Source organism: Astatotilapia calliptera, chromosome 5, assembly GCF_964374335.1.
Source record: "Astatotilapia calliptera chromosome 5, fAstCal68.1, whole genome shotgun sequence".
Lineage (NCBI taxonomy): Eukaryota > Metazoa > Chordata > Actinopteri > Cichliformes > Cichlidae > Astatotilapia > Astatotilapia calliptera.
This window is the reverse complement of record NC_137426.1, coordinates 12,038,475-12,061,705: the sequence shown is the minus strand read 5'-3', so window position 1 is coordinate 12,061,705 and position 23,231 is coordinate 12,038,475. Positions and strand designations below refer to the sequence as shown.

At 39.8% G+C, this 23,231-nt stretch overlaps 1 protein-coding gene across 3 annotated transcripts in view; it reads right to left on the bottom strand.

Moving 5' to 3' along the window:
* The window catches only part of chd6 (chromodomain helicase DNA binding protein 6), a 91,854-nt gene that overhangs the window by 9,925 nt on the left and 58,698 nt on the right, over nt 1-23,231 (bottom strand). For all 3 annotated transcript variants that reach the window (XM_026167272.2, XM_026167271.2, XM_080301695.1), the window contains 24 exons: nt 21,873-21,994; nt 20,208-20,451; nt 18,926-19,102; nt 18,599-18,742; nt 18,329-18,427; nt 16,501-16,657; nt 15,887-16,097; nt 15,505-15,700; nt 14,478-14,642; nt 14,161-14,340; nt 13,728-13,838; nt 13,115-13,317; nt 12,566-12,646; nt 12,362-12,480; nt 12,022-12,181; nt 11,786-11,875; nt 11,434-11,537; nt 9,266-9,395; nt 6,341-6,419; nt 4,030-4,087; nt 2,486-2,858; nt 2,094-2,302; nt 1,436-1,533; nt 8-838 (listed from right to left, as the gene is read on the bottom strand). In XM_026167272.2, the coding sequence (XP_026023057.2) occupies nt 8-838; nt 1,436-1,533; nt 2,094-2,302; nt 2,486-2,858; nt 4,030-4,087; nt 6,341-6,419; nt 9,266-9,395; nt 11,434-11,537; nt 11,786-11,875; nt 12,022-12,181; nt 12,362-12,480; nt 12,566-12,646; nt 13,115-13,317; nt 13,728-13,838; nt 14,161-14,340; nt 14,478-14,642; nt 15,505-15,700; nt 15,887-16,097; nt 16,501-16,657; nt 18,329-18,427; nt 18,599-18,742; nt 18,926-19,102; nt 20,208-20,451; nt 21,873-21,994 (4,341 nt within the window). The remainder of the gene's footprint in view (nt 1-7; nt 839-1,435; nt 1,534-2,093; nt 2,303-2,485; nt 2,859-4,029; nt 4,088-6,340; nt 6,420-9,265; nt 9,396-11,433; nt 11,538-11,785; nt 11,876-12,021; nt 12,182-12,361; nt 12,481-12,565; nt 12,647-13,114; nt 13,318-13,727; nt 13,839-14,160; nt 14,341-14,477; nt 14,643-15,504; nt 15,701-15,886; nt 16,098-16,500; nt 16,658-18,328; nt 18,428-18,598; nt 18,743-18,925; nt 19,103-20,207; nt 20,452-21,872; nt 21,995-23,231) is intronic.

Sequence of the window (23,231 nt, the reverse complement as noted above, 5' to 3'; positions counted from 1 at the left end):
TGCATACCTGTAACTGATCCAGCTCCACTGATGGTGCCATCAGCCCAGTTTCCTCAGACGAGCCCTGCTCACCAACGAGCACATCACTCCTTAGTTTTGAATCCAGGTCTGTCCCACCCACACCGTATGAGTTGAGCATGCTTTGACCTCCTGCAGCTGAGTTAAAGGGGAAACCGTTGAGGGCATCTTTGGAAACCTTTCCTCCATGTAAAGAATCTGCAGACATGGTGTCATGCTGTAGCGTGCCCAGCTCCAGAGTTTCATCCAAAGGTGGACAGTCAAGGAAATCTCCTCGAGGTCCAGGAACTATTCCCAGACTTGGTGAAGCTGAATCATGAGCATCCAATGGTGGAGGGTGAAGGTGAGGGTGAGAAGAAGAAGAAGAGGAAGAGGAAGGAGAGGGAGCAGATGGAGGTATAGGGTGTTGCGAGTGATGATGATGGTGGTGGTGATGAGAGGATTGGTGGGGATATTCAGGAGGCTGAGGAGAGTGGCGACCGAGTCCCGAATCGTACAGACAGCAGTGAGGATGAGGAAGCTGGGGATGAGATGAGGAGGAGGATGAGATGCCAGGATGAGTCGCCAAGCCAGTGTGATGAGGGTGATGGTGGCTTTGAGGATGAAGGTGAGCAGGGTGTCCCCTGACATAGTTCCTGTGAGCCTCCAGGAAGCTCAGCTGAGGGTCGTTGAGGATGTAGAAGTCGGTGCGGCTCAAACCGTGGCGCGCTGCCCCAATAAGGAGGTCGCGGTCGTGTTTGCCAGACTCCCACCATACAGGGAGGTAGAGCGAGGGCCGGCACAGCTGAAGACGGGCTGAGAGTAACGGATGGCGGAGAACCTGAGAGAGGGATGCAGTTCAGAGACCAAGCTACTTTCTTAACCGAATGAAAATGTCTACATTTTATCCATTTTTATATTCACATAGTCAGAGAGATGGTCAGGTTTAGTAGACAGAAGTGTCGTTCTTTTGTTTTATGCTTTCTGGACAAATATGTTTTGACCCTTGGTACTAGACTCCCCAACACAACTAGCGAGTTAGCTGTGGGCATTACCTCAGCCCCAGTTTTTAGCTGTGTAACCTAACGCATGATAAACAGTCTGACTTATAAACAGTTCACACTTTTGACCATGTAGAAAATGTCTAAATGTCTATTCTGAGGTTAGATATGACATCATTTGTAGGGAGTGTCTTTTTTTAATGACTTGTATACAGGTTCACCGATGATTCACTTTTTTATCTTTAGCCTTTTTTTGATGACACTGAAAAGAAGGGAGCTAAGGAGGGACAAATGAGGTTAATTTGAACCCCTCTAAACCATCAACACAAACTCAGAACAGTACAAGCAAGATAAACTTTGAAGTCAATGTCTAACAGAGTTCCATCGATGAAAAGGACGCTATTTGTTATTAAGCTTTGTTTCTTCAAAGAGCCCACCTGCTCTCTGATCTTGCGCAGCAGCTCGATGCGGTATAGCGTCCTAGCTGCTCTTTCTTCTGTCAGAGGCTCCACAATCACAGCGGGATCCACCAGTCCTGGGAGACGCAAGAGAAAGGGAGGGGAAGCAGAGAAAGAATAAAAGGATGAGAAACGGAAACAGTGACAGTCAATGTTGGCATAGAGACAGTGGAGAAGGCAGGAAAAATGCAGACCAGAGTAAAAGGGATGGAGAGTATTAGTGTGTTCAAGAGTCACTCCTGTCTTTAAATGATTTTGTGTTTTATCCTGCGTATATACAGGAGAGTAAGTTATGTGTAAATTATATGTTAACATGCAATTTGTAGTTAAATGAGTTATAAAAACTACATCTATGGAGGCTATTTTACTAGCAGGGGTCAGTAATGTTCCCAATGACGAGGTCCTCAAAAATGATCTGCAAGTTGACACTCTTATGACAAAGTCTAAACGATGTATTGTTTAACTGTAGGCTTAAGAAGTGTGGCTGAAAACCAAAAACCTGCAGTGCCCAGAAAACATTAACTGGAACATGAAGCTGAGCAATAATACAAATTAGCAAGGGTTACCCTGTTGATAAACTAAGTCCATCACAGATGTCAGTAACAACCCCAACCGGCATATTTATCATAAACAGTACCTTCTTCCTTCCTGGGTGGAAGCTTGCATGCTGTCCTGCACATGTTCACAAAGGAATTGAAGTATCTTTCCAGACTCTCATCAGTCTTCCTCTCCAGTCTGGCAAGAGCTCTGAACTGGGACCAGTCAAATGCCTTCCTCTCCGGGTCATACACCACCCCAAATGATGATACTGTGCGGTAAAAATCTGCTTGTTCTCGACGAGTCCACCTAAAAGGTCACAGAAAAATACAAATGACTGATAAATACATATACTGAGAAACTGCATATAAATGCATGTGAAAGCAGATGCATTCGTGTCTGAATGAAGATGCCGAGCAGCAGAGCCACAAAGGTAAGATTAAAGTATACGACAAAAGCTTGGTATCTCTGTCTTATGTCAAACATTTCTACCTTCTCTGCCACTCCAGAAACAGAGGGTCAGGTTCTGTAGCGACCACAGAACACCTTCTTAAATCTTCACCCAGCTGCCAAGCCAGTGGCCCACCAGCGTGATGACTATGAGCAGCTCCAGCTCCTCCGATTCCCATGCCAACGAGGCCATCGTGAAGCATAAAGTCATGCCTGAGCAGTGGCTCGCGTCGTAGTGTGAAGCGCTGGTAGGCAGTGATGAGGCGACGTAATCGGGCCGTCAAGGCGGGGCCTGTGGGCCAGAGGGGCCGGGCTTGGACAACATGGAGAGCTGCCACCCCGGTCCCGGTTCCTGTTGTCGTTGTGGTGACCAAAGTTCCATCTTGGGTGCACAGGTCACCTGACATCTGAGAGTCTGGAGAAAAGCCAGTCAGAGTCAGCACGTTAGATCCTTCACACACTGGATGTGTTTGAAGGTATACAAAAAAAAGAAGCATCTAAATAACCACTTATCATTCAGTACAAATGTGTGTCTATGTGGATAAAGCCTGCATTATTTATGTATTCTCTTATTTTGTTCAGCTCAGAGGGAACGTGAGGGTGTGATCCTATAAAAACACAAGGACCAGAGTATATTGCTGTCGATGTGTTTCTTCTCTTCTTCGTTTCTGTGTCACAGATATATGAAGAGCACGCGTGAAAGCAAAAAAGCAAAAAAGCCACTGCAGGCAAGATGAAGCATGCCTCTCCCAGGATTGTACAGACGTGACTGTGTTTAGTCATTGAAATATTAAAAAACTACTGCAAAAGAATAAGAAAATACATTTTCATATCTCTGATTCACAGCTTGGTTATTGGCACCGGCATCACCTCTCAACACGCTTCACTCTCGTTCACTGAACCACATCTTTTTCTTTCTTTCTCTGTATGTCTTTAAATAATAAAATGTTGTGTTTAAAAAGAGTAATCAACAACTTCTGAATATTATACCTTTAGCTACTAATACTGCTTTTGGTCGAGAATAAATAAATACCTCAATTTCAGAATTGAAATTAAAACTGTAAAATGATGTTTCCATACCAACTTTAAAGGAAACATGTGATCAAATATTTGATTCAAATAGAAATCAACACTGAATCTAGTTAAAAAGAGCATCGCAGCTTTCCCTTAACAATGTGTGTCACTGCACTTATAATACTACAACAAAGATTTGAAGAAGCAAGCCTCATTATAACAATTATCCAAGTCCTTAGTAGAGCTCTAAGGAAATCAAGACTTCAGTGGAAAAATGAAATAAGTTTTGATGGGAAATGTCGTGTTAAAACACCTCACGTCAGAACAGAGGAGTGAAATGTAATCGAGTGGAGGGAAATTACTGTATTTCAAACCATTTGAAAGAACGTCAGAGTAAGAAAAGAAAAAGTACAATTTGAAAAGTTAGGTTAGCCTTTAACAACCCACGAATGCCAAGAAATTATAAAGCTATCTATTAAAATTTGAATTATGTGTATGGTTGGTCCTTGAATGAGTAGTGGAACTCTTCATTTGGTCTTCATATTAGTATGTAACACTTGTAACTGTCTCACCTGGACCAGTACTGTCTGGCTTGTCTGATGTATCGGTGCTGGAGCAGGTTTCCTCTCCCTGTGAATAACACAAAACACACAAAAAAATAAAAAAAAATAAATCACAAAAATCATCTTTTCTGTCACCTGGTTAAAAATATATACCTTTTTATTTCTTTATTATCTGTTACTGTTATTAGCTGTTACTTTTATCGTTGTGCTGAATATTATTTTTTTGTATCACATTTTCTTCTGTTGTTTTAACTCCATCTTTTCTTTACCTTAATTTAATATTTTTTGGTTTGTTGTGTATTTTGCCTGTATTTGTGAATATTACTATATCATGTCCTTTATCATTTTCTGTTTTTTGTTTGCTTGTTTCTTTTGCCCAATAATTAGTAATTGTTACAGCCGTGGCTCTATCTGACCCTGATTATTCCTTGTCTATGCTATTATCCACCGTTTTTCTACGACTGTAGAAAAACTCTTTGCTTCTGAGGGTCTCTTGAGTGTCCCTCAGAAGGTGTCCTCCTGAATGGCTGGCCTTGTGGGCTTGCGTGTTGATAACTGTGCTGGTTAATATCCAACACAGCATCTTGCCATTTAAAAAGCCTGTCAGCACAGTACTCTCATGACAGCAGCAGCATCTCAATCCTGACCGAGGTCTCAGTCAGAATGGGCACAGTTCTGTGAAAAGGACTCTAGAGTGTCCTATGATTCAATAGCTTGTAAAAAAAAAAAAACACTTTTAGAAGCAACGATTTAAAGTTTTCTGTATGACTTTATAAGTCTCTCACATCAGTGTGGAGGAATTTCAGCACAGTTTGTAGGGATGCACTGCTCTCTTAATACTCTATGGCAGGGGTGTCCAACTCCAGTCTTTGAGAGCTACGGTCCTGCAGCTTTTAGATGCATCCCTACTCCAACACAGTTGAACCAAAGGGTTGGATTACCTCTTCAGAATGCAATCAAGTTTGGCAAAGGCCCAGTAACAAGCCATTCATTTGATTCAGCTGTGTCGGAACAAAGATGCATCTAAAAGCTGCAGGACAGTAGCTCTTGAGGACTGGATTTGGACACCCTTGCTCTATGGCATAGATTCATGTCATAGAGTGGTTTCACCACTGCATGTCTGTTGGGTTGCAGTATGTACTTTGCGGGCCACTGCAACGCAAGGATTCTCCTTCTTTTCAGCCAATCCCCATTAGATTTGCTGGTGTGTCTGGTATTATTGTCCTTTTACATCACCTGGTCTCACATGATTCATATGCTCTGCTCCCCTTACCCCTAGATCAGGGTGTAAGAGTAACAATTCTTCTATACAATAAATCATTCTTTTAGAAGGATTCTTCAGACTGGCCAGTATAATTCTAATTAAAATCATGATACAGTAAGAATATTTAAATTATAGAACAGTGGCAGCTGCCAGTAGTACCCCTTAGTCTCCTAACAGATGCACCCGGGGTATGAATTTGAAAATCCCGTGCTGTTTTGTTCTGAAGTGATCACATTCACAAGATTTTAGAAAACTTGACCTCTGTGACCTCAACCTCTAAGTCAAAGATTCAAATTCATCCGAGATTTTTAGTAGATGCACCTATGGTATCAATTTGAAACTTTTATGTCGCCCTGCTTCTCGAGTTATAGCATTTACAATCATGGATGTCCTGGCTGCAACAACGGCAGTACCCCGTCAGCCGTTTTGGCTGAGGAGTAAAATAAATGATAATGAATGCAATACCACGCTGTTATTAAACTATGAACTATTGAAATGGACTATATGATCATATCACAAAGACACATTCCCTGTGAATGCCAGGTTTCTACAGATTGACAAAAACTGATCTTAAGCCAAAAAATATTTTTGGAATTCATGTTTTGAGATGGTCGACAGCTTTTATATTCACAGGTTAAACTTTCATTTTGGAGTTTATGTTAGTCACGCTGGACTTGCCAAATGAAACCTGACTCAGTAAGCAATAAAAACCTAGAGATGAGATTTTTGCATTTGGAAAACATTATCTGTTCTGCTGTCAAATGTATTAGAGCGTTTAAAAATGCACCATTAACTCAACCATTTTATTTTAATAGTACCTAGTAGCCATGCAAGTATTCAGCTTACAAATGTCCAAAACGTAAAGAAATTCTTCCCTGAGGCAATTTTAATCCCCCTCCCCCATGCAAAATTACTTTTCCTTTTTTTTTATAACACATTGGAAGAAAGTATTCAAAGAAATCTCAAGTTGTCTGTGGCATGGTGCAGAGCGAGAGAGGAAGAGAAGACAACAAAAAACATATCACTAATATAGTCTCAGGAGAGCTTTTACTTCACCTTGCTGCTCTCGTCTCTATCTTCTCCTCCATCTGGTTTGTTTTCAGGATCATCCTTCGTCTCCTCAGTTTTGCATGCGCTGACAAGAGAAACAAAAACATAGAGGAGAAAAGCGTTAATAACAATATCCTAGTGAGCTTCTACCATATACGACTGGGCAACACATGTAAGGACAGAATTCGGGGGATGAATTAGAGTAAATGTGCAGTCTAGGACAACAGATTTAAAAAAAAAAGTAAATACAGGCAGGAAAACACGATGACAGAAGAAGAAAAAGCTGTTAACGAAGCACAACAACAAACAGCCTGCCAGATTATGAGCTGTGACAATGTGATAAGATGTAAAAAAAAAAAAAACATTTTGTATGGCACACGTGTGTGTGTGTGTGTGTGTGTGTGTGTGTGTGTGTGTGTGTGTGTGTGTGTGTGTGTGTGTGTGTGTGTGGGGTACTGTAATAACAAAACAGCTGAACATGAATTCACATCTTCTTACATTTTGTTGGTGGCAATTTATTAATGCAATGAAGAAAAACAAATGTGATTATGAAAAATAAAACAAAGCCTCACTGAGGAGTCACATCACAGGCTCCACACAGATCTGCTTTAGTTTCCTTATGCTGGTTTAAATTGTTTTTTTTTTTTTTTTTTTATTTCCTCTTTTTAGTTCTTCACAAATTTCTCAAAAACCCAGTAAAGAGCAGAGTGGTTATTCTAATGTCTGATATTAGTTATAAGCTACTATTGAACTGCTGTTCAATGTTTTGGTGCACAGCATATTTCAAAATTTGCTAATGAAAAAAGACAGATGGGTCTCTGCAGAGATTTGATGTTTGTGGCATATGTTCATGTTTTTGAATGTGGGTTGCTATTTCCATTGTGCATTTTCACAGGGAGGAAATTAATAGTTTTTCCCTCATGCAGATTTTGGTTGGGTAGACGCTATGGCGACATAGTTAAGCATTTTATTTTTCCCCCCTATTTGTCAAACAGGCAAGACGATGTGAAATTTTTAGAAAATCACCCTTTTTCTAATTTCAAAAATTCACCTGCTACTAACCATCACGCTGGCCATTCAGCTGCCTCTCCGGAGTGAGATTCAAACTACTGTATAGCAGCAGGATACACTCTGCGAGTCAGACTGTGAGTCTGTCGCAGGGGTTTGCAAATGACTGTCTTCTAAATCAAATTATTTAATCATTTATTTAAAATTCTGCACCAATGCAATTCCAATTTTACTGGGGAAAATGAATTAATGAATTCACTGAAATGAATTCAGCACATGGGTTAATTAAGGGCACTTCTTAAAGGAAAAAAAATTAAAAAGATAAAAGGGTTTATTAGCTGTGAATAAAGAACTTCTATTCATCTTGGAAGGAACTTTCCTGTAGTACCAAATTTTCTTCTATTTTTTGTAAAGACAGAAATGAGAATTCATGTTTAGATTTTACATTATTTATGATCACTTGCATAAACTGTTAATGAATTAAATAAGCATTGTTCATGATCGCTCATGGATTTTTATTTCCTCAATGTATTTTTAGGTTTCTGCAAAAGTCCTGAAAAATCCTTCTATGTATAATTGCTGTTTCTTTTGGAAGGCTTCCTACCAGCATTTCAAAAACTTTTAACATCCAAAAATATCACACCTGTGCTGTGTGTGTTGTAGATTCAACATAAAGCAAAAACTCCTCGGGCAGCAATAAAGAGAAGTATTAGCACACAAAACACTTTCACACCTGTGCAGGTTCTGCATGGCCACATTTCCTGTACTACTGCTTCTGCATGCACAATTTCATCCTTGTAACATCGTCTCCATTAACATTTTGAGACTAGAAGATCTTCCTGCTACACAGTCGCTGTGCTCAGCTGGGCGCAGCTTCAGGTTGAACAGGTAACAAAGCGAACGACAACTTCAATTACCTTCAGGAAGTGGATCAAAGCTTCCTGTTCAAATGTATGCGTCTAATCTTCACAGCGCTACCATTAGCCGAGGCAGCAGCAGCACCCAGAAAATAAATTTCCCACACTTTTCTCGGTCGTCTATTTCTCTGGCTCACTCCCTCTCTGACAGTTATTCCTTCGCGGCTCCTGGCAGCATTGCTTCTTCTTGCAAGACTTGCAAGTATAGTGAAACTACCAGAAAACATTACTGCTGAAGCTGATTTTAACAGTTCTTATAAACTGTTCATGGGTATGGTGAGCCTAAAATTGAATACTTTATGATAATGTCCTCACAATAGCTGTGAGCGTGTTAGTCTGTAAGCTATATGAAAAATATTATCTGGTTGTTATCACCATAACAAGCACCTTAATTCCACCCTGTGCATTTATAATTGTATGTCTACGTGCTTTCAATCTTCACACTCAGTATGTAAAGCAGGTGTGTGAGCGGGGAGGTGACAGTGTAAACAAATACAAACAGGGAACAAGAGGAGACAGGATGTGTTGGCAACCTGCTGTGAACACTACTACCAGCAGTACAAATAAATATATAAATAAAAGGCGATGACTGGAAGAAGTACAAAGAAGCTAATTAATGGCCCTGTGCTAAACAAAGAGGTTACTGAGGGTCAGCTGATAGAAACTGAGGTAATATCAACAAAGAATTTGTTTTTAATATGCACGACCAAAACACGGTGTGAGCTGCCACAGTAAGTTTTTGAGGCCTTTTTATAACGTGCTGAGAGGGGTCCCTGTGCCAAAACGATCAGTGTGTTTAATCATCGTTTCACATACCAAATCTAGTACGACGTACTCATATAAACATCTCATTGTTACACACACAGCAAAAAGAAAGACAAAAATTACAACAAACAGAAGATGATAATGTTTCGAATTTTCCCGAATACCCGAAAAACCTTTTCAGCAATCTATGAACACAATCGCGGTGGTCTGCTGTGTTGGTGTTTGTCTCCGTGTACCTTACCTGTCAGCGACGTCAGAGGCCACCTCTCCTCCTGCTTGCTCTGAGGACAGAGCTGTCACATCAGGCATCCCCACTCTTTCCAGAAAACACAAGTCTGGATCAGCACGCATTGCATTGTACCGCTCATATCCTGTCAGAGGAAAAACACTTTTACTAGTGTGAACAAGTATTTGAGGCAGCAGGACGTTTGCACATTGTGTATGCATGGAAAAACAAACACTTAATAAGTTAATAAACAATACATTATATCAGTAATGGAGCAATTATCAGCTGTTTTTTTCTTGAAGAAAGATTAAAACTCCATTATCATGTTTTGCTCTGCAGCCTTAGTAAGCTCAGCATAGCATGTTATAGTGTAGCAAGAACTAATATAACAGTGAAGTCTGAGTGGTGTTGGCATCTCCGAAAACATTAGAGCACTTTTGCAAATATGTGATGTTTTGATAAATCAAACAGATATTTGAAGTTTACACAGCACCATTCTCTCATAAAAATATCTTAAAAGTTTATTTTGTGACCCAGAAAGAGCAATATTTCAAACTCCGCCACTCTGCATTCCTCCGCCACTGCCTCGTTTGAGACGAAATGGATTCTGGGATATTGCATTTCGTCATTTCGAGCTGATTGGAGACCAAAACAGCCAATCAGATTTTTTTTTGCATCCAAGTCTGTGATTGGCTGGTTTTGTGGCACAAATATAACGGTGTACAGAAAGAGTTGAGCGCGCACGGGCAGAAATGTTGAGAGCGCAAGCAACACATTGCGAGCAAAAACTGAGCGAGAGGGGCTGCTATTGTGTGCGTGTATGGATAATAGCAAACACTGAAATGCATTTTCTGCACGCAGCAATGAATTTTGTTCATTCAAATTTAGCTTTTCTTCATTCAAAATAAATTTCTCCTCAAAATGCAACACTTGCACCTGCAAATTTTTTTTACGTGTGCTCACTTTTTTTTTTTACGTGCACTCAGAATAGTGGCACAAAAATAACGCCACAGTCAGTTACCATCTAACAAGCATCAGTCACAAGGCAAACGTATCTAATATCAACTGTTGTGAGTGGATGCTCGACATTATTGGTAGTTGATGTGAAATCAGTTACTTAAAATCTATTCACTCAGTCCTAGAGAGCGGTCAATGTCCCCCACTGTAACCACTGGTCTCTAAGGAAAAGTGTGTTTTCCGGGACAGGTTGGCATGTGCTTACTGGAGGTTGCAGACATTTGCTAGCTAGAATTTAGTCGCAAAGAGGTGCTGCACTGAAAAACCTCCTTGCTTTTAGTTGCTAACAGGTTGTCATGGTCATCAGTAGGTTGCACAGATAGTCCCAACTTGTCTCCAAAACAGTTGCAAACTACTGTTTGGAGGTATATGAAAAGTGCAACACAACCTTCACTTTGAATCTGAATCTTCCCCGTTTCTGGTTTGCATCACATTTTTTCCAGTTTCACTATAGCTGGAAGAGTAAATGGCAAGTGTTTGCAGAAAGTTGGCTTCTTCCATGCAAACTAGAGTCAACCACAGCAATCTGCTAGTGAGCAAAGCATGCACGGTTAGGTTTTTGGTGCAGCTTTCCGACTGATTGCACCTGGCAACAGCGAGCAACCAATCACCAACCTGTTGGGGGATACACATTTACAGGGGACACAGGGGACTGCAGACCAGTCTCAAGGTCTGTATGACTGACACCTAATATAAAAACAACGGGATTGTCTACTTAATTAATTACTTCTTTCACCCAAACTAATAAATAAATCTAAAGCTATAGGCACACAAGGGTTGATATGCTTAACCATCCCACCCAAGAAAAGTCAATATCTGGGAAACATATGACACATATATTCCTTTCCAATGAATGTTGGTAGGTGTCCAGTGATATTCTAAAGCAGTTTCTCATCTTCAGCAAAAAAAAAAAAAAGTAAATAAATAAATAAACAAATAAAAATTGTGTAAACACAGATCTGAGAGTACTACACATTGCACACACAAATAACAGATGGCATCTATGTTTGTTCCTTAAAGTCTGTTCAAATTCAAGTCAAGCTTGGTAAAAATTTGTAAACAATTAACAACTGAATATTTATTAAAGCACACAGCAAAAAAAAAAAAAAAAAAAAGGTAGATGCTGCATGGCAAAATATTGTGCCAAATGTGACATCTGTATTCACCATGTTTGTGAACCCCGATGAGGAGAGACTTGTCAGCTTCTGCATCCCACCATGACACTGGAATCTCTATGTAGTCGACGTCAGGTAGCGGCACCTCAAGTTTACTGTCAACACACACAAACAGTCCATCCGTCAGTGCTGTCAGCGTCAAGTCAGTGCACTAAAACACAAGCCAGTCAATCATATTTCCCTCCAACGTTAACAGTAAAAGATAAAATGTGAGCTTAAAAAAGTGGGAAGACCAAAATGCTGAACAAATCAGCTCATTTTAAGGTTTTCATTTCTTGCCAGATCTGGTCAGCAGTGCCAACTGATCTGACACTATGTGAATGATACGTTGTCTGCATCATACCTGGCAGGTACCCCCTCTAAACCTTGAGTGGCAGCTTCCCCTAGAACCTCCACCTTTAGGTAGTACAACATCCGCACCCTCAGTAGCACCCTGTGGAGTGAGAAAGGAGAAGCGGTGTCATAATCCATGTCGTAAACTCTGTATGTTGTAAATAAACACCACCAAACACACTCTAGTGTAAAATAAAGTCCTTCATGTAAGTAGTGATAAGCAAAAAGCTCTGTTAATGCACTGACTTGTTGCAGTGTTGTTTGAGGTGTTTCTTGTAGCTCTCATCCTGCAGCACCACCTCTGGGTTACAATGGACCAGCCAGTCAGCATTCTTCACCTCAGTAACATTTAGCTGATTCTTCAGCTTCTTCCCCTTCCTACCCCGAGGAACGGGAGCTGATAAACCTGCAATGCAGACAAGGAGGAAAAGAAAGATTCTCCACAGAGTTAATGCTACCAATTTAACTTTGTATTTATACCAGTAGTTAATCCTGGTCTATACATTCCAATACGTGGTGCAATCTTTAGGTCATAAGCTGACTTTATACTGTATATTGTAGCACATGTGCAGAGTAAAATGCTAACCAGAGTGATTTACGAGTGCCTGATCTTGGCCTTCCTTGGTGGGTGTGATCAGATCCCAGATGAAGCTCTTTATCTTGTCATCGCCTTTGTAGTGTCTCAGGCAGTAAACCAGAAGAGCCCTACACAACAAAAAGGAAACATGATGTGTCGGACTCTGGCTACTGCTAACAAACAGACGATAATGATGATTCCTCTTACTCTTACCTACAGATCACCTCCATGTCTCTCTCTGTGAGGTGCCATTTAAACCGACCATGGTTTAGGATATCCTTCCACCGACCCCACCTAGAAAGAACAGAGAGGGCGGACAGAAATGCACACAGGAAACAAATGAGATGGTAAAGGAAAATGCAGCAGATTTCTATCAGTGATCTGTTCTTTGAAACAAACTGTGTGTGATCACAACTTTATTGAAAATTTTCCACAACAAATCAAACTGAAAACTTTAATGTTGTATTTCGGCTCATTTACGTTCACACTTCAGCTCCCAAATTAAAAAACATATGAGATAAAGGTTAAGTCATTATTAATTATGCCACGCTGTCTAATGGCCATGAACTGCCAGCTGTTAGATGTCACCTGTTAAGCATGTATATGCATTCCTAAAACAAAAAATCATTCCACCGCTAAGGAGATATTCTGCAGCAGCTTGGAAAAAGAATGGTCTCCGTTTTGTCTTTCGAACTGAGTTTAAGAGTCTTGATGGTCTAATATGGCATATGCAGTTTTCTTTAACACACTCTCCGGTCCTACCCGAATATTAGAAGATTCTTTTCAACCCGGAAACATTCGGCACGGAGGTAGCGGCGGCTACGTTCACCCAGGCGACGAGTTCGACAAGGCCGCTCTTCTGAGTCGCTGTCCAGCTCTGAAAACTCCATCAGCTCATCATCCTCAAAGGAGTTGTAATGACGGGTCTGCTTCCTTACACGGGGTGTGTCAATTACCAGTGACTCCTGGATAGAAGATAAATGTAGACAGCCTCTGATCAAGAATTGCATGAGTCTTTCTAATAACAGGATGAAGTATTTTAAAGAAGGTTCTAACTAAGTTTTATCCTCTGGTGGTGTTCAAAAAGGAAAGAACCCCGAGGAAAAAGGGAAAGGATGAAGATCACAAACATCCTCATGTCACTGGGGGTTTCAGTTTTTAGGTGTTCGGAGCACAAAATACCATCCCCCCACACACACAGTTTAAAGACATCTCCAGTTTTAGGTGTGCATTCTACTTCAGTAAAACTGTAAAAAAGTTTTTTTCATCCTTCTATTATTCACACTTTCAAGTCTGATGTTTTAGAGTATTCACATCCTTATTCCTTTTCTTTCATTCATCCCGTCTTGTTTTCATTTTCTGTCAGCCTCCTTACCTTCTCTGATTTGGAGTCTATCTCTACTTCAGCGATCTTGGCCCATTTCTGCCAGAAGTTGGGGTCATCCAGAGAAATGTCTGTTCTGTTACCTGATGAGATGAAACTGGCCTGAGGAACGAGAAGCAGAAGGCGGGGGGAAAAAATATTAAGACCCAAAATGATGTTTACTTGGTTTTGACACAAGCTGGCTTACGATCAAATGTTTGGTCTTAAGCTGCCAATTTCTCAGGTTTAGCACAAATATTTTGTACTAAGACATTTGATCTTCACGCCAAACTATTTAAAGTATTCCGCTTTCAGAACTTGTGAACACCACCTAGACTATGGGGCCGAATTAAAACACCATTTGAGACCCTAAAAATCCCTCCAGTGTGCAGCCTTTTTTAAGTTTTAGGCTTTAAGGAGTTTAATGTTGTTTAAGAATTTCCACCTTAGCGAACGTGGAGCCTTTCCCTTCAGACTGGATGGTGATTGTCTGAGTTCTCCTCTGAAGTATCTGATCAATGTCTTCTTCACAAAATTTGGAGCCCTCGTCTTCTTCATCCATTAAGGCTCCATATGCTCCTTTTTTCAACAAATCCTCCACTTCCATCTTTGAAAGCTGCTGCACCTGTCGCAAAACAGACACAAGCTAGGATTTGAGGGTTTCTCTCCCTCATACATACACAGCAGACCATCTCACACCAAAATGAATACAGATTAAACAATCGTATACAATATAAGAATATCTCAAAACTAATCTCTTACTCCATTGAGGCTTCCTTTACGGTTGATGTCTTGAAGGACGGCTTTGTCCAGTCCCAGCTTTAGACTGGCTTTGTCAAACATTTCCCTCTCATACGAGTTTCTGGTGATCAGCCTGTAGACTTTCACCGCTTTGCTTTGGCCAATCCGGTGGCAGCGTGCCTGGGCCTATAACAGTAGGAAGCATGGAAGTGTAAAGCATTACATTTTACAGAGACTTTCTCTCAGCTTGGTTTGAAAATACTTTATGAGGGCCTGAGACTATTTATACATCATTAAAGAAAAGGTAAAGATCAAAGTAAATTTAAATCTGTAAGATTTGCATATTGTTTGCATCAGTGCTTGTGACTAACGTTTGCCAAATTCAGCATAACTGTAACATAATTATTCTATATTTTTATACACATTAGAGGTAGTGGTTAGGAAGAAGTTTATAAGTTAAGAGAAATTGTTTTTAGCATGAGGATTCAACCATGTCTATTTAGGAGTTTCTATTTTTTTTTTTTTTTTTAAACTAACTGTGCATGAGCACATTAACCTGTAGTTTAATTAGAGTGAATTTGTTCAACATTTAACAGATCAGCAAGAAAGACAAAAACAGGGACTTGACAAAATCAAAATCGACACGTTAATGAAAAATCTTCGTAACTGTAAAGATTTTAAGAAAGCTTGATACAAGATACAGAAACAGGCATTGCATCAGAGCCGGGAGAAGACTTATACCTTCCGAGTCAAGTAACACTGCATGCTCACTTCATTATTCAAGGCATCCTTTCAAGCGTGCATTTTGTCAACCACTGCAGTCCCACTATTCATCACAAATGTCACTACATATTACATGAATGAGACAAGCAGCAAGTTAGCACAGTCAAACGAGAGCATGATTAAGATAGATCTCCATCTTTTTTATGATGCTCTGACAACACAAATTCATTTGTATGTCAGTAGGCATTCTGGTCTCATCAGTTACATACAGCATGTGCAAATTTGTGACGGCTTCTTTGGATGCTTTACGCAGCTCTGTGCCCACCTGCAGGTCATTCTGGGGGTTCCAGTCTGAGTCAAAGATGATGCAGGTGTCAGCAGCTGTCAGGTTGATTCCCAGCCCTCCAGCTCTGGTGCAGAGAAGGAACACGAAGCGGTCTGAATCTGGCTTACAGAAGCGGTCGATGGCTGCCTGCCGCAGGTTCCCACGCACACGACCGTCAATGCGTTCATAGGTGTAGCTGGAGATAACACACCAACACAGATTTGAGGGTAAATCGACTTTTCCCCTTTCTCCTTTTTGAAAAATGTTGCATTTTTTTTTCCTTTTCAAATTTTCTTCTCTCTTTCCCAAATTACCTGACTAACATTTCCTTTACTCTGAATATTACCTCGCTCTTTTCTAGCCTGCTGTACTTTCCCCTTACCGCCTCTGTATGAGGTAGTCCTCAAGGATATCCAGACAGCGGACCATCTGGGAGAAGACTAGGACTTTATGTCCTCCGGCTAGCAGTTTTGGCAGCAGCTTATCGATCAGCACCAGTTTACCGGCTGCCTGGATCATGGCCTGCAGCTGGAAGTCTGGTGCTTCTGGACTGTGGCTCTTCTTGAAACTTTCCAGAATCTTCTCTTCAGCTCCTAGAAAAACAAAAGAAGGCAAAGGTAAAGCAAGTCAAGGCAAACCAAGGTACATTTATTTTATTTAAGCATTCTATGCTTGAAAGGAAAAACACCCAGAATCTGGGTGCATGGCACTACGCTTCAACACAGCTACCTCTCGCACTCATGGTTTCTTTCTAAACTGTTTTGACTCGCTGTTAGCTGACAACATGGTATTGTAAATATATTGTGCTAATACATTAATAAGTAATAAATTCAATAAATAATTCTGTTATCAAAGATGTGTACATAAAACAAAGGAGGCAGATTCATGCACACAAGGTCAATGAGTGTGGGAGTGGAGAGTGAGGGAGTGGGTGAACAACTGCTTGACTATGAATAATGAATAACAATCTGTGAGTGCTTGCATGTTTGCTCTCACCTGTGATAAGGTAAGGGTGGTTGCAGCACTTGCGAAGCTCCATCATGGTGTTAATGAGGTTGGGCATGTTGTGCTGGTTTGCTCCTTTGGACAGGAAAGAGAAGTTCTTCTCCAAGATGGCTCGGTAGTATTTCTTTTGAATGTTGGTCAGCTCAACCTGAAAAGAAGACGGGAAAGAAAAAAAGCATCCATTTAAAATTGTGTTTCTTTTTTTTAAGCAGCTGTTAAGTAATGACACAAGCCGATATAGCGTGCTGTGTGTCAGTGTTATGGAGAAGAAATCTTCAAGGGGACCTATTGATGCTTTCTCTTATTTTCCTCTTTGTCATACATCCTGTTGTAACAGTAGAGACAATAGAGACATGCGCTCAGTTACCCCAAGATAAAAAAAAATTCTGATGTCGTTGTTTTCACAAACGCGGACTTGCACTGAAAACTGTTTTCTCTGTGCGGACCTCAACGAATTTAAACAAGCATGTTCTGACTTGACAGATCATCCTATAAAGTAGAAATTACTTACATTTTTAAGTTACACTGTTAATAATTTAACATGATGTCACAAGGTTTGCAGATGTATCAACAGCAGTTTTAATATGGCTACTGTGGAAAACAGATTTTAACAGTAATCTAAAAAAATTTGACAAATCTTTTGTGATTAACTTTATAAAAGGACAAAACACATCAATGGCATTCACTAAGAAGGTTTTACAGACAGGCAGAGCTGGGGGTGGGGGGGCTCTTATTTCTCATCATTAAGAGGTGGCAATATGCAAATGAATCTCAGCAGCTGAACAACAAGCACTAAAACGAGGAGAGCAAAAATCCCTCATTTTAACTTTGTCATAAAGTTCAGAAAAAAATAAAATAAAATTACAAATTATTTGTAATTATACAAAATATATAAAATGTGCATCAGCTGCTAATAATCTAAATTGCATATTTAAAAAAAATAAAATAAAAATCTGTTGGGGCTGAGAGCGCCGTTTGTATAGTCACACATCAGGTTGAACGTTAATGACTGTAAATTCTCGCCTATCTATCAGCACATAGAGTTTTTGCACTTATAACTAACTAAATAAAGACTGCGGGTTGAACGCTTTTTTGCGGGACTCATACCTGTTGTTGAAGTTGGACTTTCTCTTTCACAGCGCAAAATGTTTGAAAACGTGTGTAGCGGCTCTGTAAATGAATGCGCCTCCACGCTGCTCCCCCTGGTGGATACTTAAGAAATTACCACTGGTTTTCCTAAATACTGCTTAGGGGAGTTACAATCGTGTTTGCATCGTCTGTACCTGTGCATGTGCAATGACAATAAAGTTGAATTCTATTCTATTCTATTCTATTCTGTTACAGGCAGGGTATATCATTACGGTTATCTATCAGTCGACAATCGGTCAAGAATTCCAACAGACATCCATCATGGTCCTGTCAGCGATGCGGTGGCCATTTTAAGTGGCTGTATCTGTATGTGTTTGGAATATGAAAGGAAACTGGAGCACCCAGAGGAAACAAGACCAGACACTCATCACAGATGAATACTCATTTTAATTAACTGACAACTTCATTTTAATTTCATTTTTATTTAGTTGTGTTTTAAGAGACTAATAAAGACTAATAATACTGATAAAAATAAGTGTAATTGCTGGATTCAGTATTGTTGCCAAGTGAATGAAGCTTTCATCAGTAATGTTTGATGAATCATTCAGCCATAACAGAATGCAGCAAGATAAAAATATTTCCCAGCAAAGAGCTCAGAGAACTGTAAAAATAGGAGCATTACTCCCATCTTACATTTCTATATCAAGCACACACGAAAACACAGCCGTACCTCTATAATCGTCTCTTCTTTAGGTGCGAGATTTTTCTCCACGTCATCTTTCAGTCTTCTTAGCATCATGGGTTTCAGAATGGCCTGAAGCTTCTTCACCTTTTGGAGAAATTAGACAAAGTGTGAATGCGATGCTCAGTAAGAGGAAAAAATAAACAGAGCGAAAGGCAAGATGGGCCGGAGAGAATAGCAATGTTAGCACACGACGTCAAAATTTTCATTTTTCTTGGTTAAAATCTAGAATGGAGGAAAACTGTAAACTGTGCATACCTGTTCGTCAGTCTTGAGGTCTCCAAATTCTTCGAGAAATGTGCTTTCTGAAGGGAACTGTAGTGGCTCCAGGAAGTTCAGCAGACTAAACAACTCCTCCACTGAGTTTTGCAGAGGGGTTCCTGTCAGCAGGACCTTGTGTTCCTGTTGGAATATGTACAATATACTGAAGAAATAAAATAACAACAACAAAATACACACATAATCTGCTGAGTTCATCTAAAAAAAAAAAACTAAAAAAAAAACCAATGGGATAAATAAGACTACATTTCAGCACTAAAACAACAGCCTTTTTTATTTTATTTTATATAGCACACACAGACTGACCAGGTTCATGAGTTTGAGACCCTCAAGCAGTTTGCAGTTCCTGTTTTTTAGCCGGTGGGCTTCATCGATCACCACACAGCGCCAGTGCAGCTTTCTCAGCTCTGGACAATCAGCCATGATCATCTCGAAAGTGGTGATCAGCCCATGAAACTTAAGCACACCTGGGATAGTGTTACCCTGTGAGAGAGGGAAGGGTGAGAATATAAACTTCATATTTCAGGGTCAAGATAATCAAAAGGTTCATGTCAATATCACATCTGTGGTTCAGTTTTGATCCCAGTTTTCTTTGCTGCCTCTGATACACTTGTCTCTCTGCCCTTGTTATAAAAAAAGAAAAGGAAAACGCATATTTGGTATTTCAGGGGTGGACATTATAGAACTTTTGCTGACTAAGAAATAGAATAAAGAATGCCTCAAACAACAGAAACTGCTACACAGCTGCATTAGGCTCACATGACTAAACTTAGTATTCAAGCCCCTCGGATATCTGCGGAGATAAAAATTAAAGCTTGCATAATAAACGCATACACTATAGTAATGATAATTCTCTGTTATACATAAATAAGAAGCAATAAGAACCCTGATGCAACACTGTTATGTGTACAAGCCGAGTGAAAGCGAACGGGTGTTTAGCAACTGAATGGTATAATTTTTCCAATTTTTATTGATTTAAACACAAGCTGAAAATCATAAACAAAAACATCTGCTGTTTAACAGAGTCAGATAAATAAATACTGAGGTAGATGTTTAACAACATTGCAGTTATTTATGAGCAATAAAAATTTACTCTACAACTGCGATAACTCATTTGACCGACCACGAAAAATCATCAATCCAAAGACTCTGCGCCGTCTCCCAACTTTAACATTGGCTTCATCTGTATTTTTACTTCAGTTGGTCTATTTATTATGTAGGTGTTTATGCCTTTAGGTGTTTTGTCAAATAAAATACTGAAAAATGACACAATCTCGGTTTCTTACAGACTAAGCTTCAAGCGCAAGTACAGAACAAAGTTGAACTGATTACATTTTTTTTCCCAAAGGAGAAGCTGGACCCTGTAGCATTTCAATTTTTCCTATTAATTTAGTGATTGCAGAGCAAATAAAGACATTTTATATCACTGTAGAAGGCCCCAAAACCCCAACCTCTCTGGAATTTCAACAGGAATCAAACACCAAATATTTGAACACACCTTACATTTCAAAGCTACTAGAGAAACATAACACAGCTGATTCAGTTCCTGGCTGATCAATGAGAGGAGATGACTGCAGTCAAACATTACCTGTGGGTCTCTGTGAAACATCTCATACTGCAGGATCATCTGCCGGCTGATCTGCGAGCCGTGGTACACAATAACGTTCATGTGCGTCCATGTGCGAAACTCCCTCTCCCAGTTGGTGATGGTGGACAGAGGTGCGATGATGAGGAAGGGCCCGCGAATCCCCATGCTGAAGATCTCGTAGAGAAAGGTGATGGACTGAATTGTCTTTCCCAAACCCATCTCATCTGCTAGTATACAGTTTTTTCTAGGATGAAAACCAGAGGCATCCATTTGTGCAAATTATACAATAACTTCTTCATGTAATAGATTACAGTTTGTGTAAACATAATTGTCTCAACACATTTGTGATAATAACGTGAACTCTGCATCTCGTAACACGAATCAGTCAAACATACAAATGCTCCTCATCTAAATGATGACTTCTAATCTCATAAGTTAAAAACTAATTTAAAAAGTTTGAGGTTTTAAAAATTAAAGCAAGGTTTGTTAAATTTTGCTTCTGTAATGACAGTAGAGCCAGACTTGTTTTACATCCCAACATGCATTTGCAGGAATTTTCTTTGACTTTTACGGTACACAGATTGGAAGACTGTTTCTCATGTGAAAGTGCTTTTGTGTTTTTGAAGTGAAAGGAAGTCTCACTGGTTTTCTGCACCACATTTGTACACGGGTCACATTTCGTGGAACTAATTTGTTTCAGGCCAGCAGTGGGGCTGACTTTAGTTTGAAATGCATTTAGAATGAAGCCATAAAATATGACAAGATTAGATACAGTACATCTATTGTCTCGTTTAGGTTAGGAGTTGCACTCATGTTTTATTTTGGGCCTCTGCTTCTTGCAATCAGGAAGTGCTCACCATGATTTTTAGTGTGTTTGCGTGATGTTTTAGTTTATGTATGCAGGTAATGTCCCCCAAAAAGGACTAGGGGATTAAGACTAATAATAAAATAACTGGGTTTAAAAAAATAATAATTAAATTGCCTGTTTTTCTTTTGTTGTCTATCAAAGAAAAAGAAGAAAACAAACAAACAAAACATCAGCAGACCATAAATGCTGCTTTAAATAAAGGGAAAAAATTAATGAATCATTCAAAGGAAGAAACCCACTTCTCTGCTAGCAGGAGGTGACAACTACTCACTAGTAGCTCAACACATAATTGAAGTACAACATGCCAGTGAAGCTGGCACACTGCGACACACTCCACCACGAGGACACATTTCCAACCCTGCCAGAGCTTGCCCACTGAGAGGCTGGGCAGCGCTTCTCCGCAGCTTTTATAGTGCAGTGTTGATTGATTGCTGAGTGGAGTCAGCTGCGCACTGGCTCCACAGGAGAAAGAGGTGGCACCTGAGTCAGGGAGAGAGCGGCAGGACACACCCACACACAGAGCACGCCTGCTAGAGAAGTAACAATGTATACAACCAGTGTGTATATATGTATGTATGTATGACCTATAGGAGCCATCCAGGTGAGTCGTAGTCCTCAGTGCATAATTGGAGCTTAACTGACTGTAAAACTGTCATTGTTTATGACTTATTTTAATTAATCAACTAACTGATCATGAGAGTTTGCTTTATTTCTTTTATTTAGCCCTAAATTTACCCTGGATTGTTTGAACCTCAGTGAGTGAATGTGACTAGAATGGTTCCAGTGTGTATATTCACCTGTTGTACCAGTTGAACAGTAGCCAGTTCATTCCCTCTAACTGGTATTCTCTGAGCTGGTTTCCATTTCGGTAATCTCTAGAGCGCTCCAGCTTCTGCCACTTTTCTGGAGAAGGACGCTCCTTTGATGCAAACACACATACAAATATAAATTGCCCTTTCAGTACCTTTTCAGTAATTACTAAACAAAATGCAACAACAAAAATACAGTTATTACATGTTATGTGCTGTATTTTTTGATTGGAATCATTACAAAACTCTATCCAAGAAAACTGGGATATAATCAGATGATGAAATTATTTGGTTCCTCTCATCAGTCAGAAATAAGATAAGTGAGTTGTGCCAGTTTATAAGTGTAAAATGAAGCTATTATAGAGGTTGAATGGGTAAATAAGGTGATTATACTAGATTTTAAATTAATAATAGCAAAGGAGCTACAATAACTTGCTCAGTTTTTGCTCCCGAATGTCCAAAAATTGAAAGAACCTCAAAAAAATTGCTGCTATTGAAGTAACAATTATGTATTCAACCTTGGAAAGTAAATATGCTGTTGGGATAATGACAACCTATCATGTCACACCGCTGCCATCTCTTGCTTCTGCTTACAAAGCAGTTATACTAACACTAAACAGCTAAGAACAGATCTATAGTTAAAGAGCAGAACATATCTGAGGCGAATCAGACTGTGAGGGATTAAAAGAATTTAAAGAAAAAAGAAAAATCACACAAAGCCGATCATGTTTGCACTCGTTAGCATTGGGAAAAAAGAAGCAACACCAAAAAGGCAAAATTGAGGATCAGTGGTTGTAGAGATGTGGGCAGACAAGGTTGTCTGTTCCGCAGAAATGGCTAGAGATAAAACATAAAGTCATAATGGTGTACACTAGCGCAGTTTCCCTTTTTCTATTATCCTCCCACCAGCCTAACTTTATAATGTAAATGTTTTCTCTCACTATGTATCTAAGATGGCTCAAAACGTCTGAATTGCCGCCCACATCTCCATATCTATTCAGAAATTCAAATGAGTCTCAGCTGTGAAAATAATAAATAAATAAATAAGCCTATCGGAGCATTGTGGACTGTACTGAGAGAAAAGGGACATTATCTTCCTGTACCAGAGCAGGAAAAATAGTCTGAAAAATGGCAACCACTGTAGCAAATACACAGTTACACAAATTCAATATTATTCACAGAAATGAGTCCTAAATGGAGCACATTTGTTTAATCTACATATTATTACTTGAACTAATCCAAGCACACTACCACAGCTTATGTTGCGACTGAAAAGGAACTAATGATCATCTTAGTGCAAAGGGATTAAAAGGATTAAACTGCTTCCCAATGAACAGTGACCAGAAC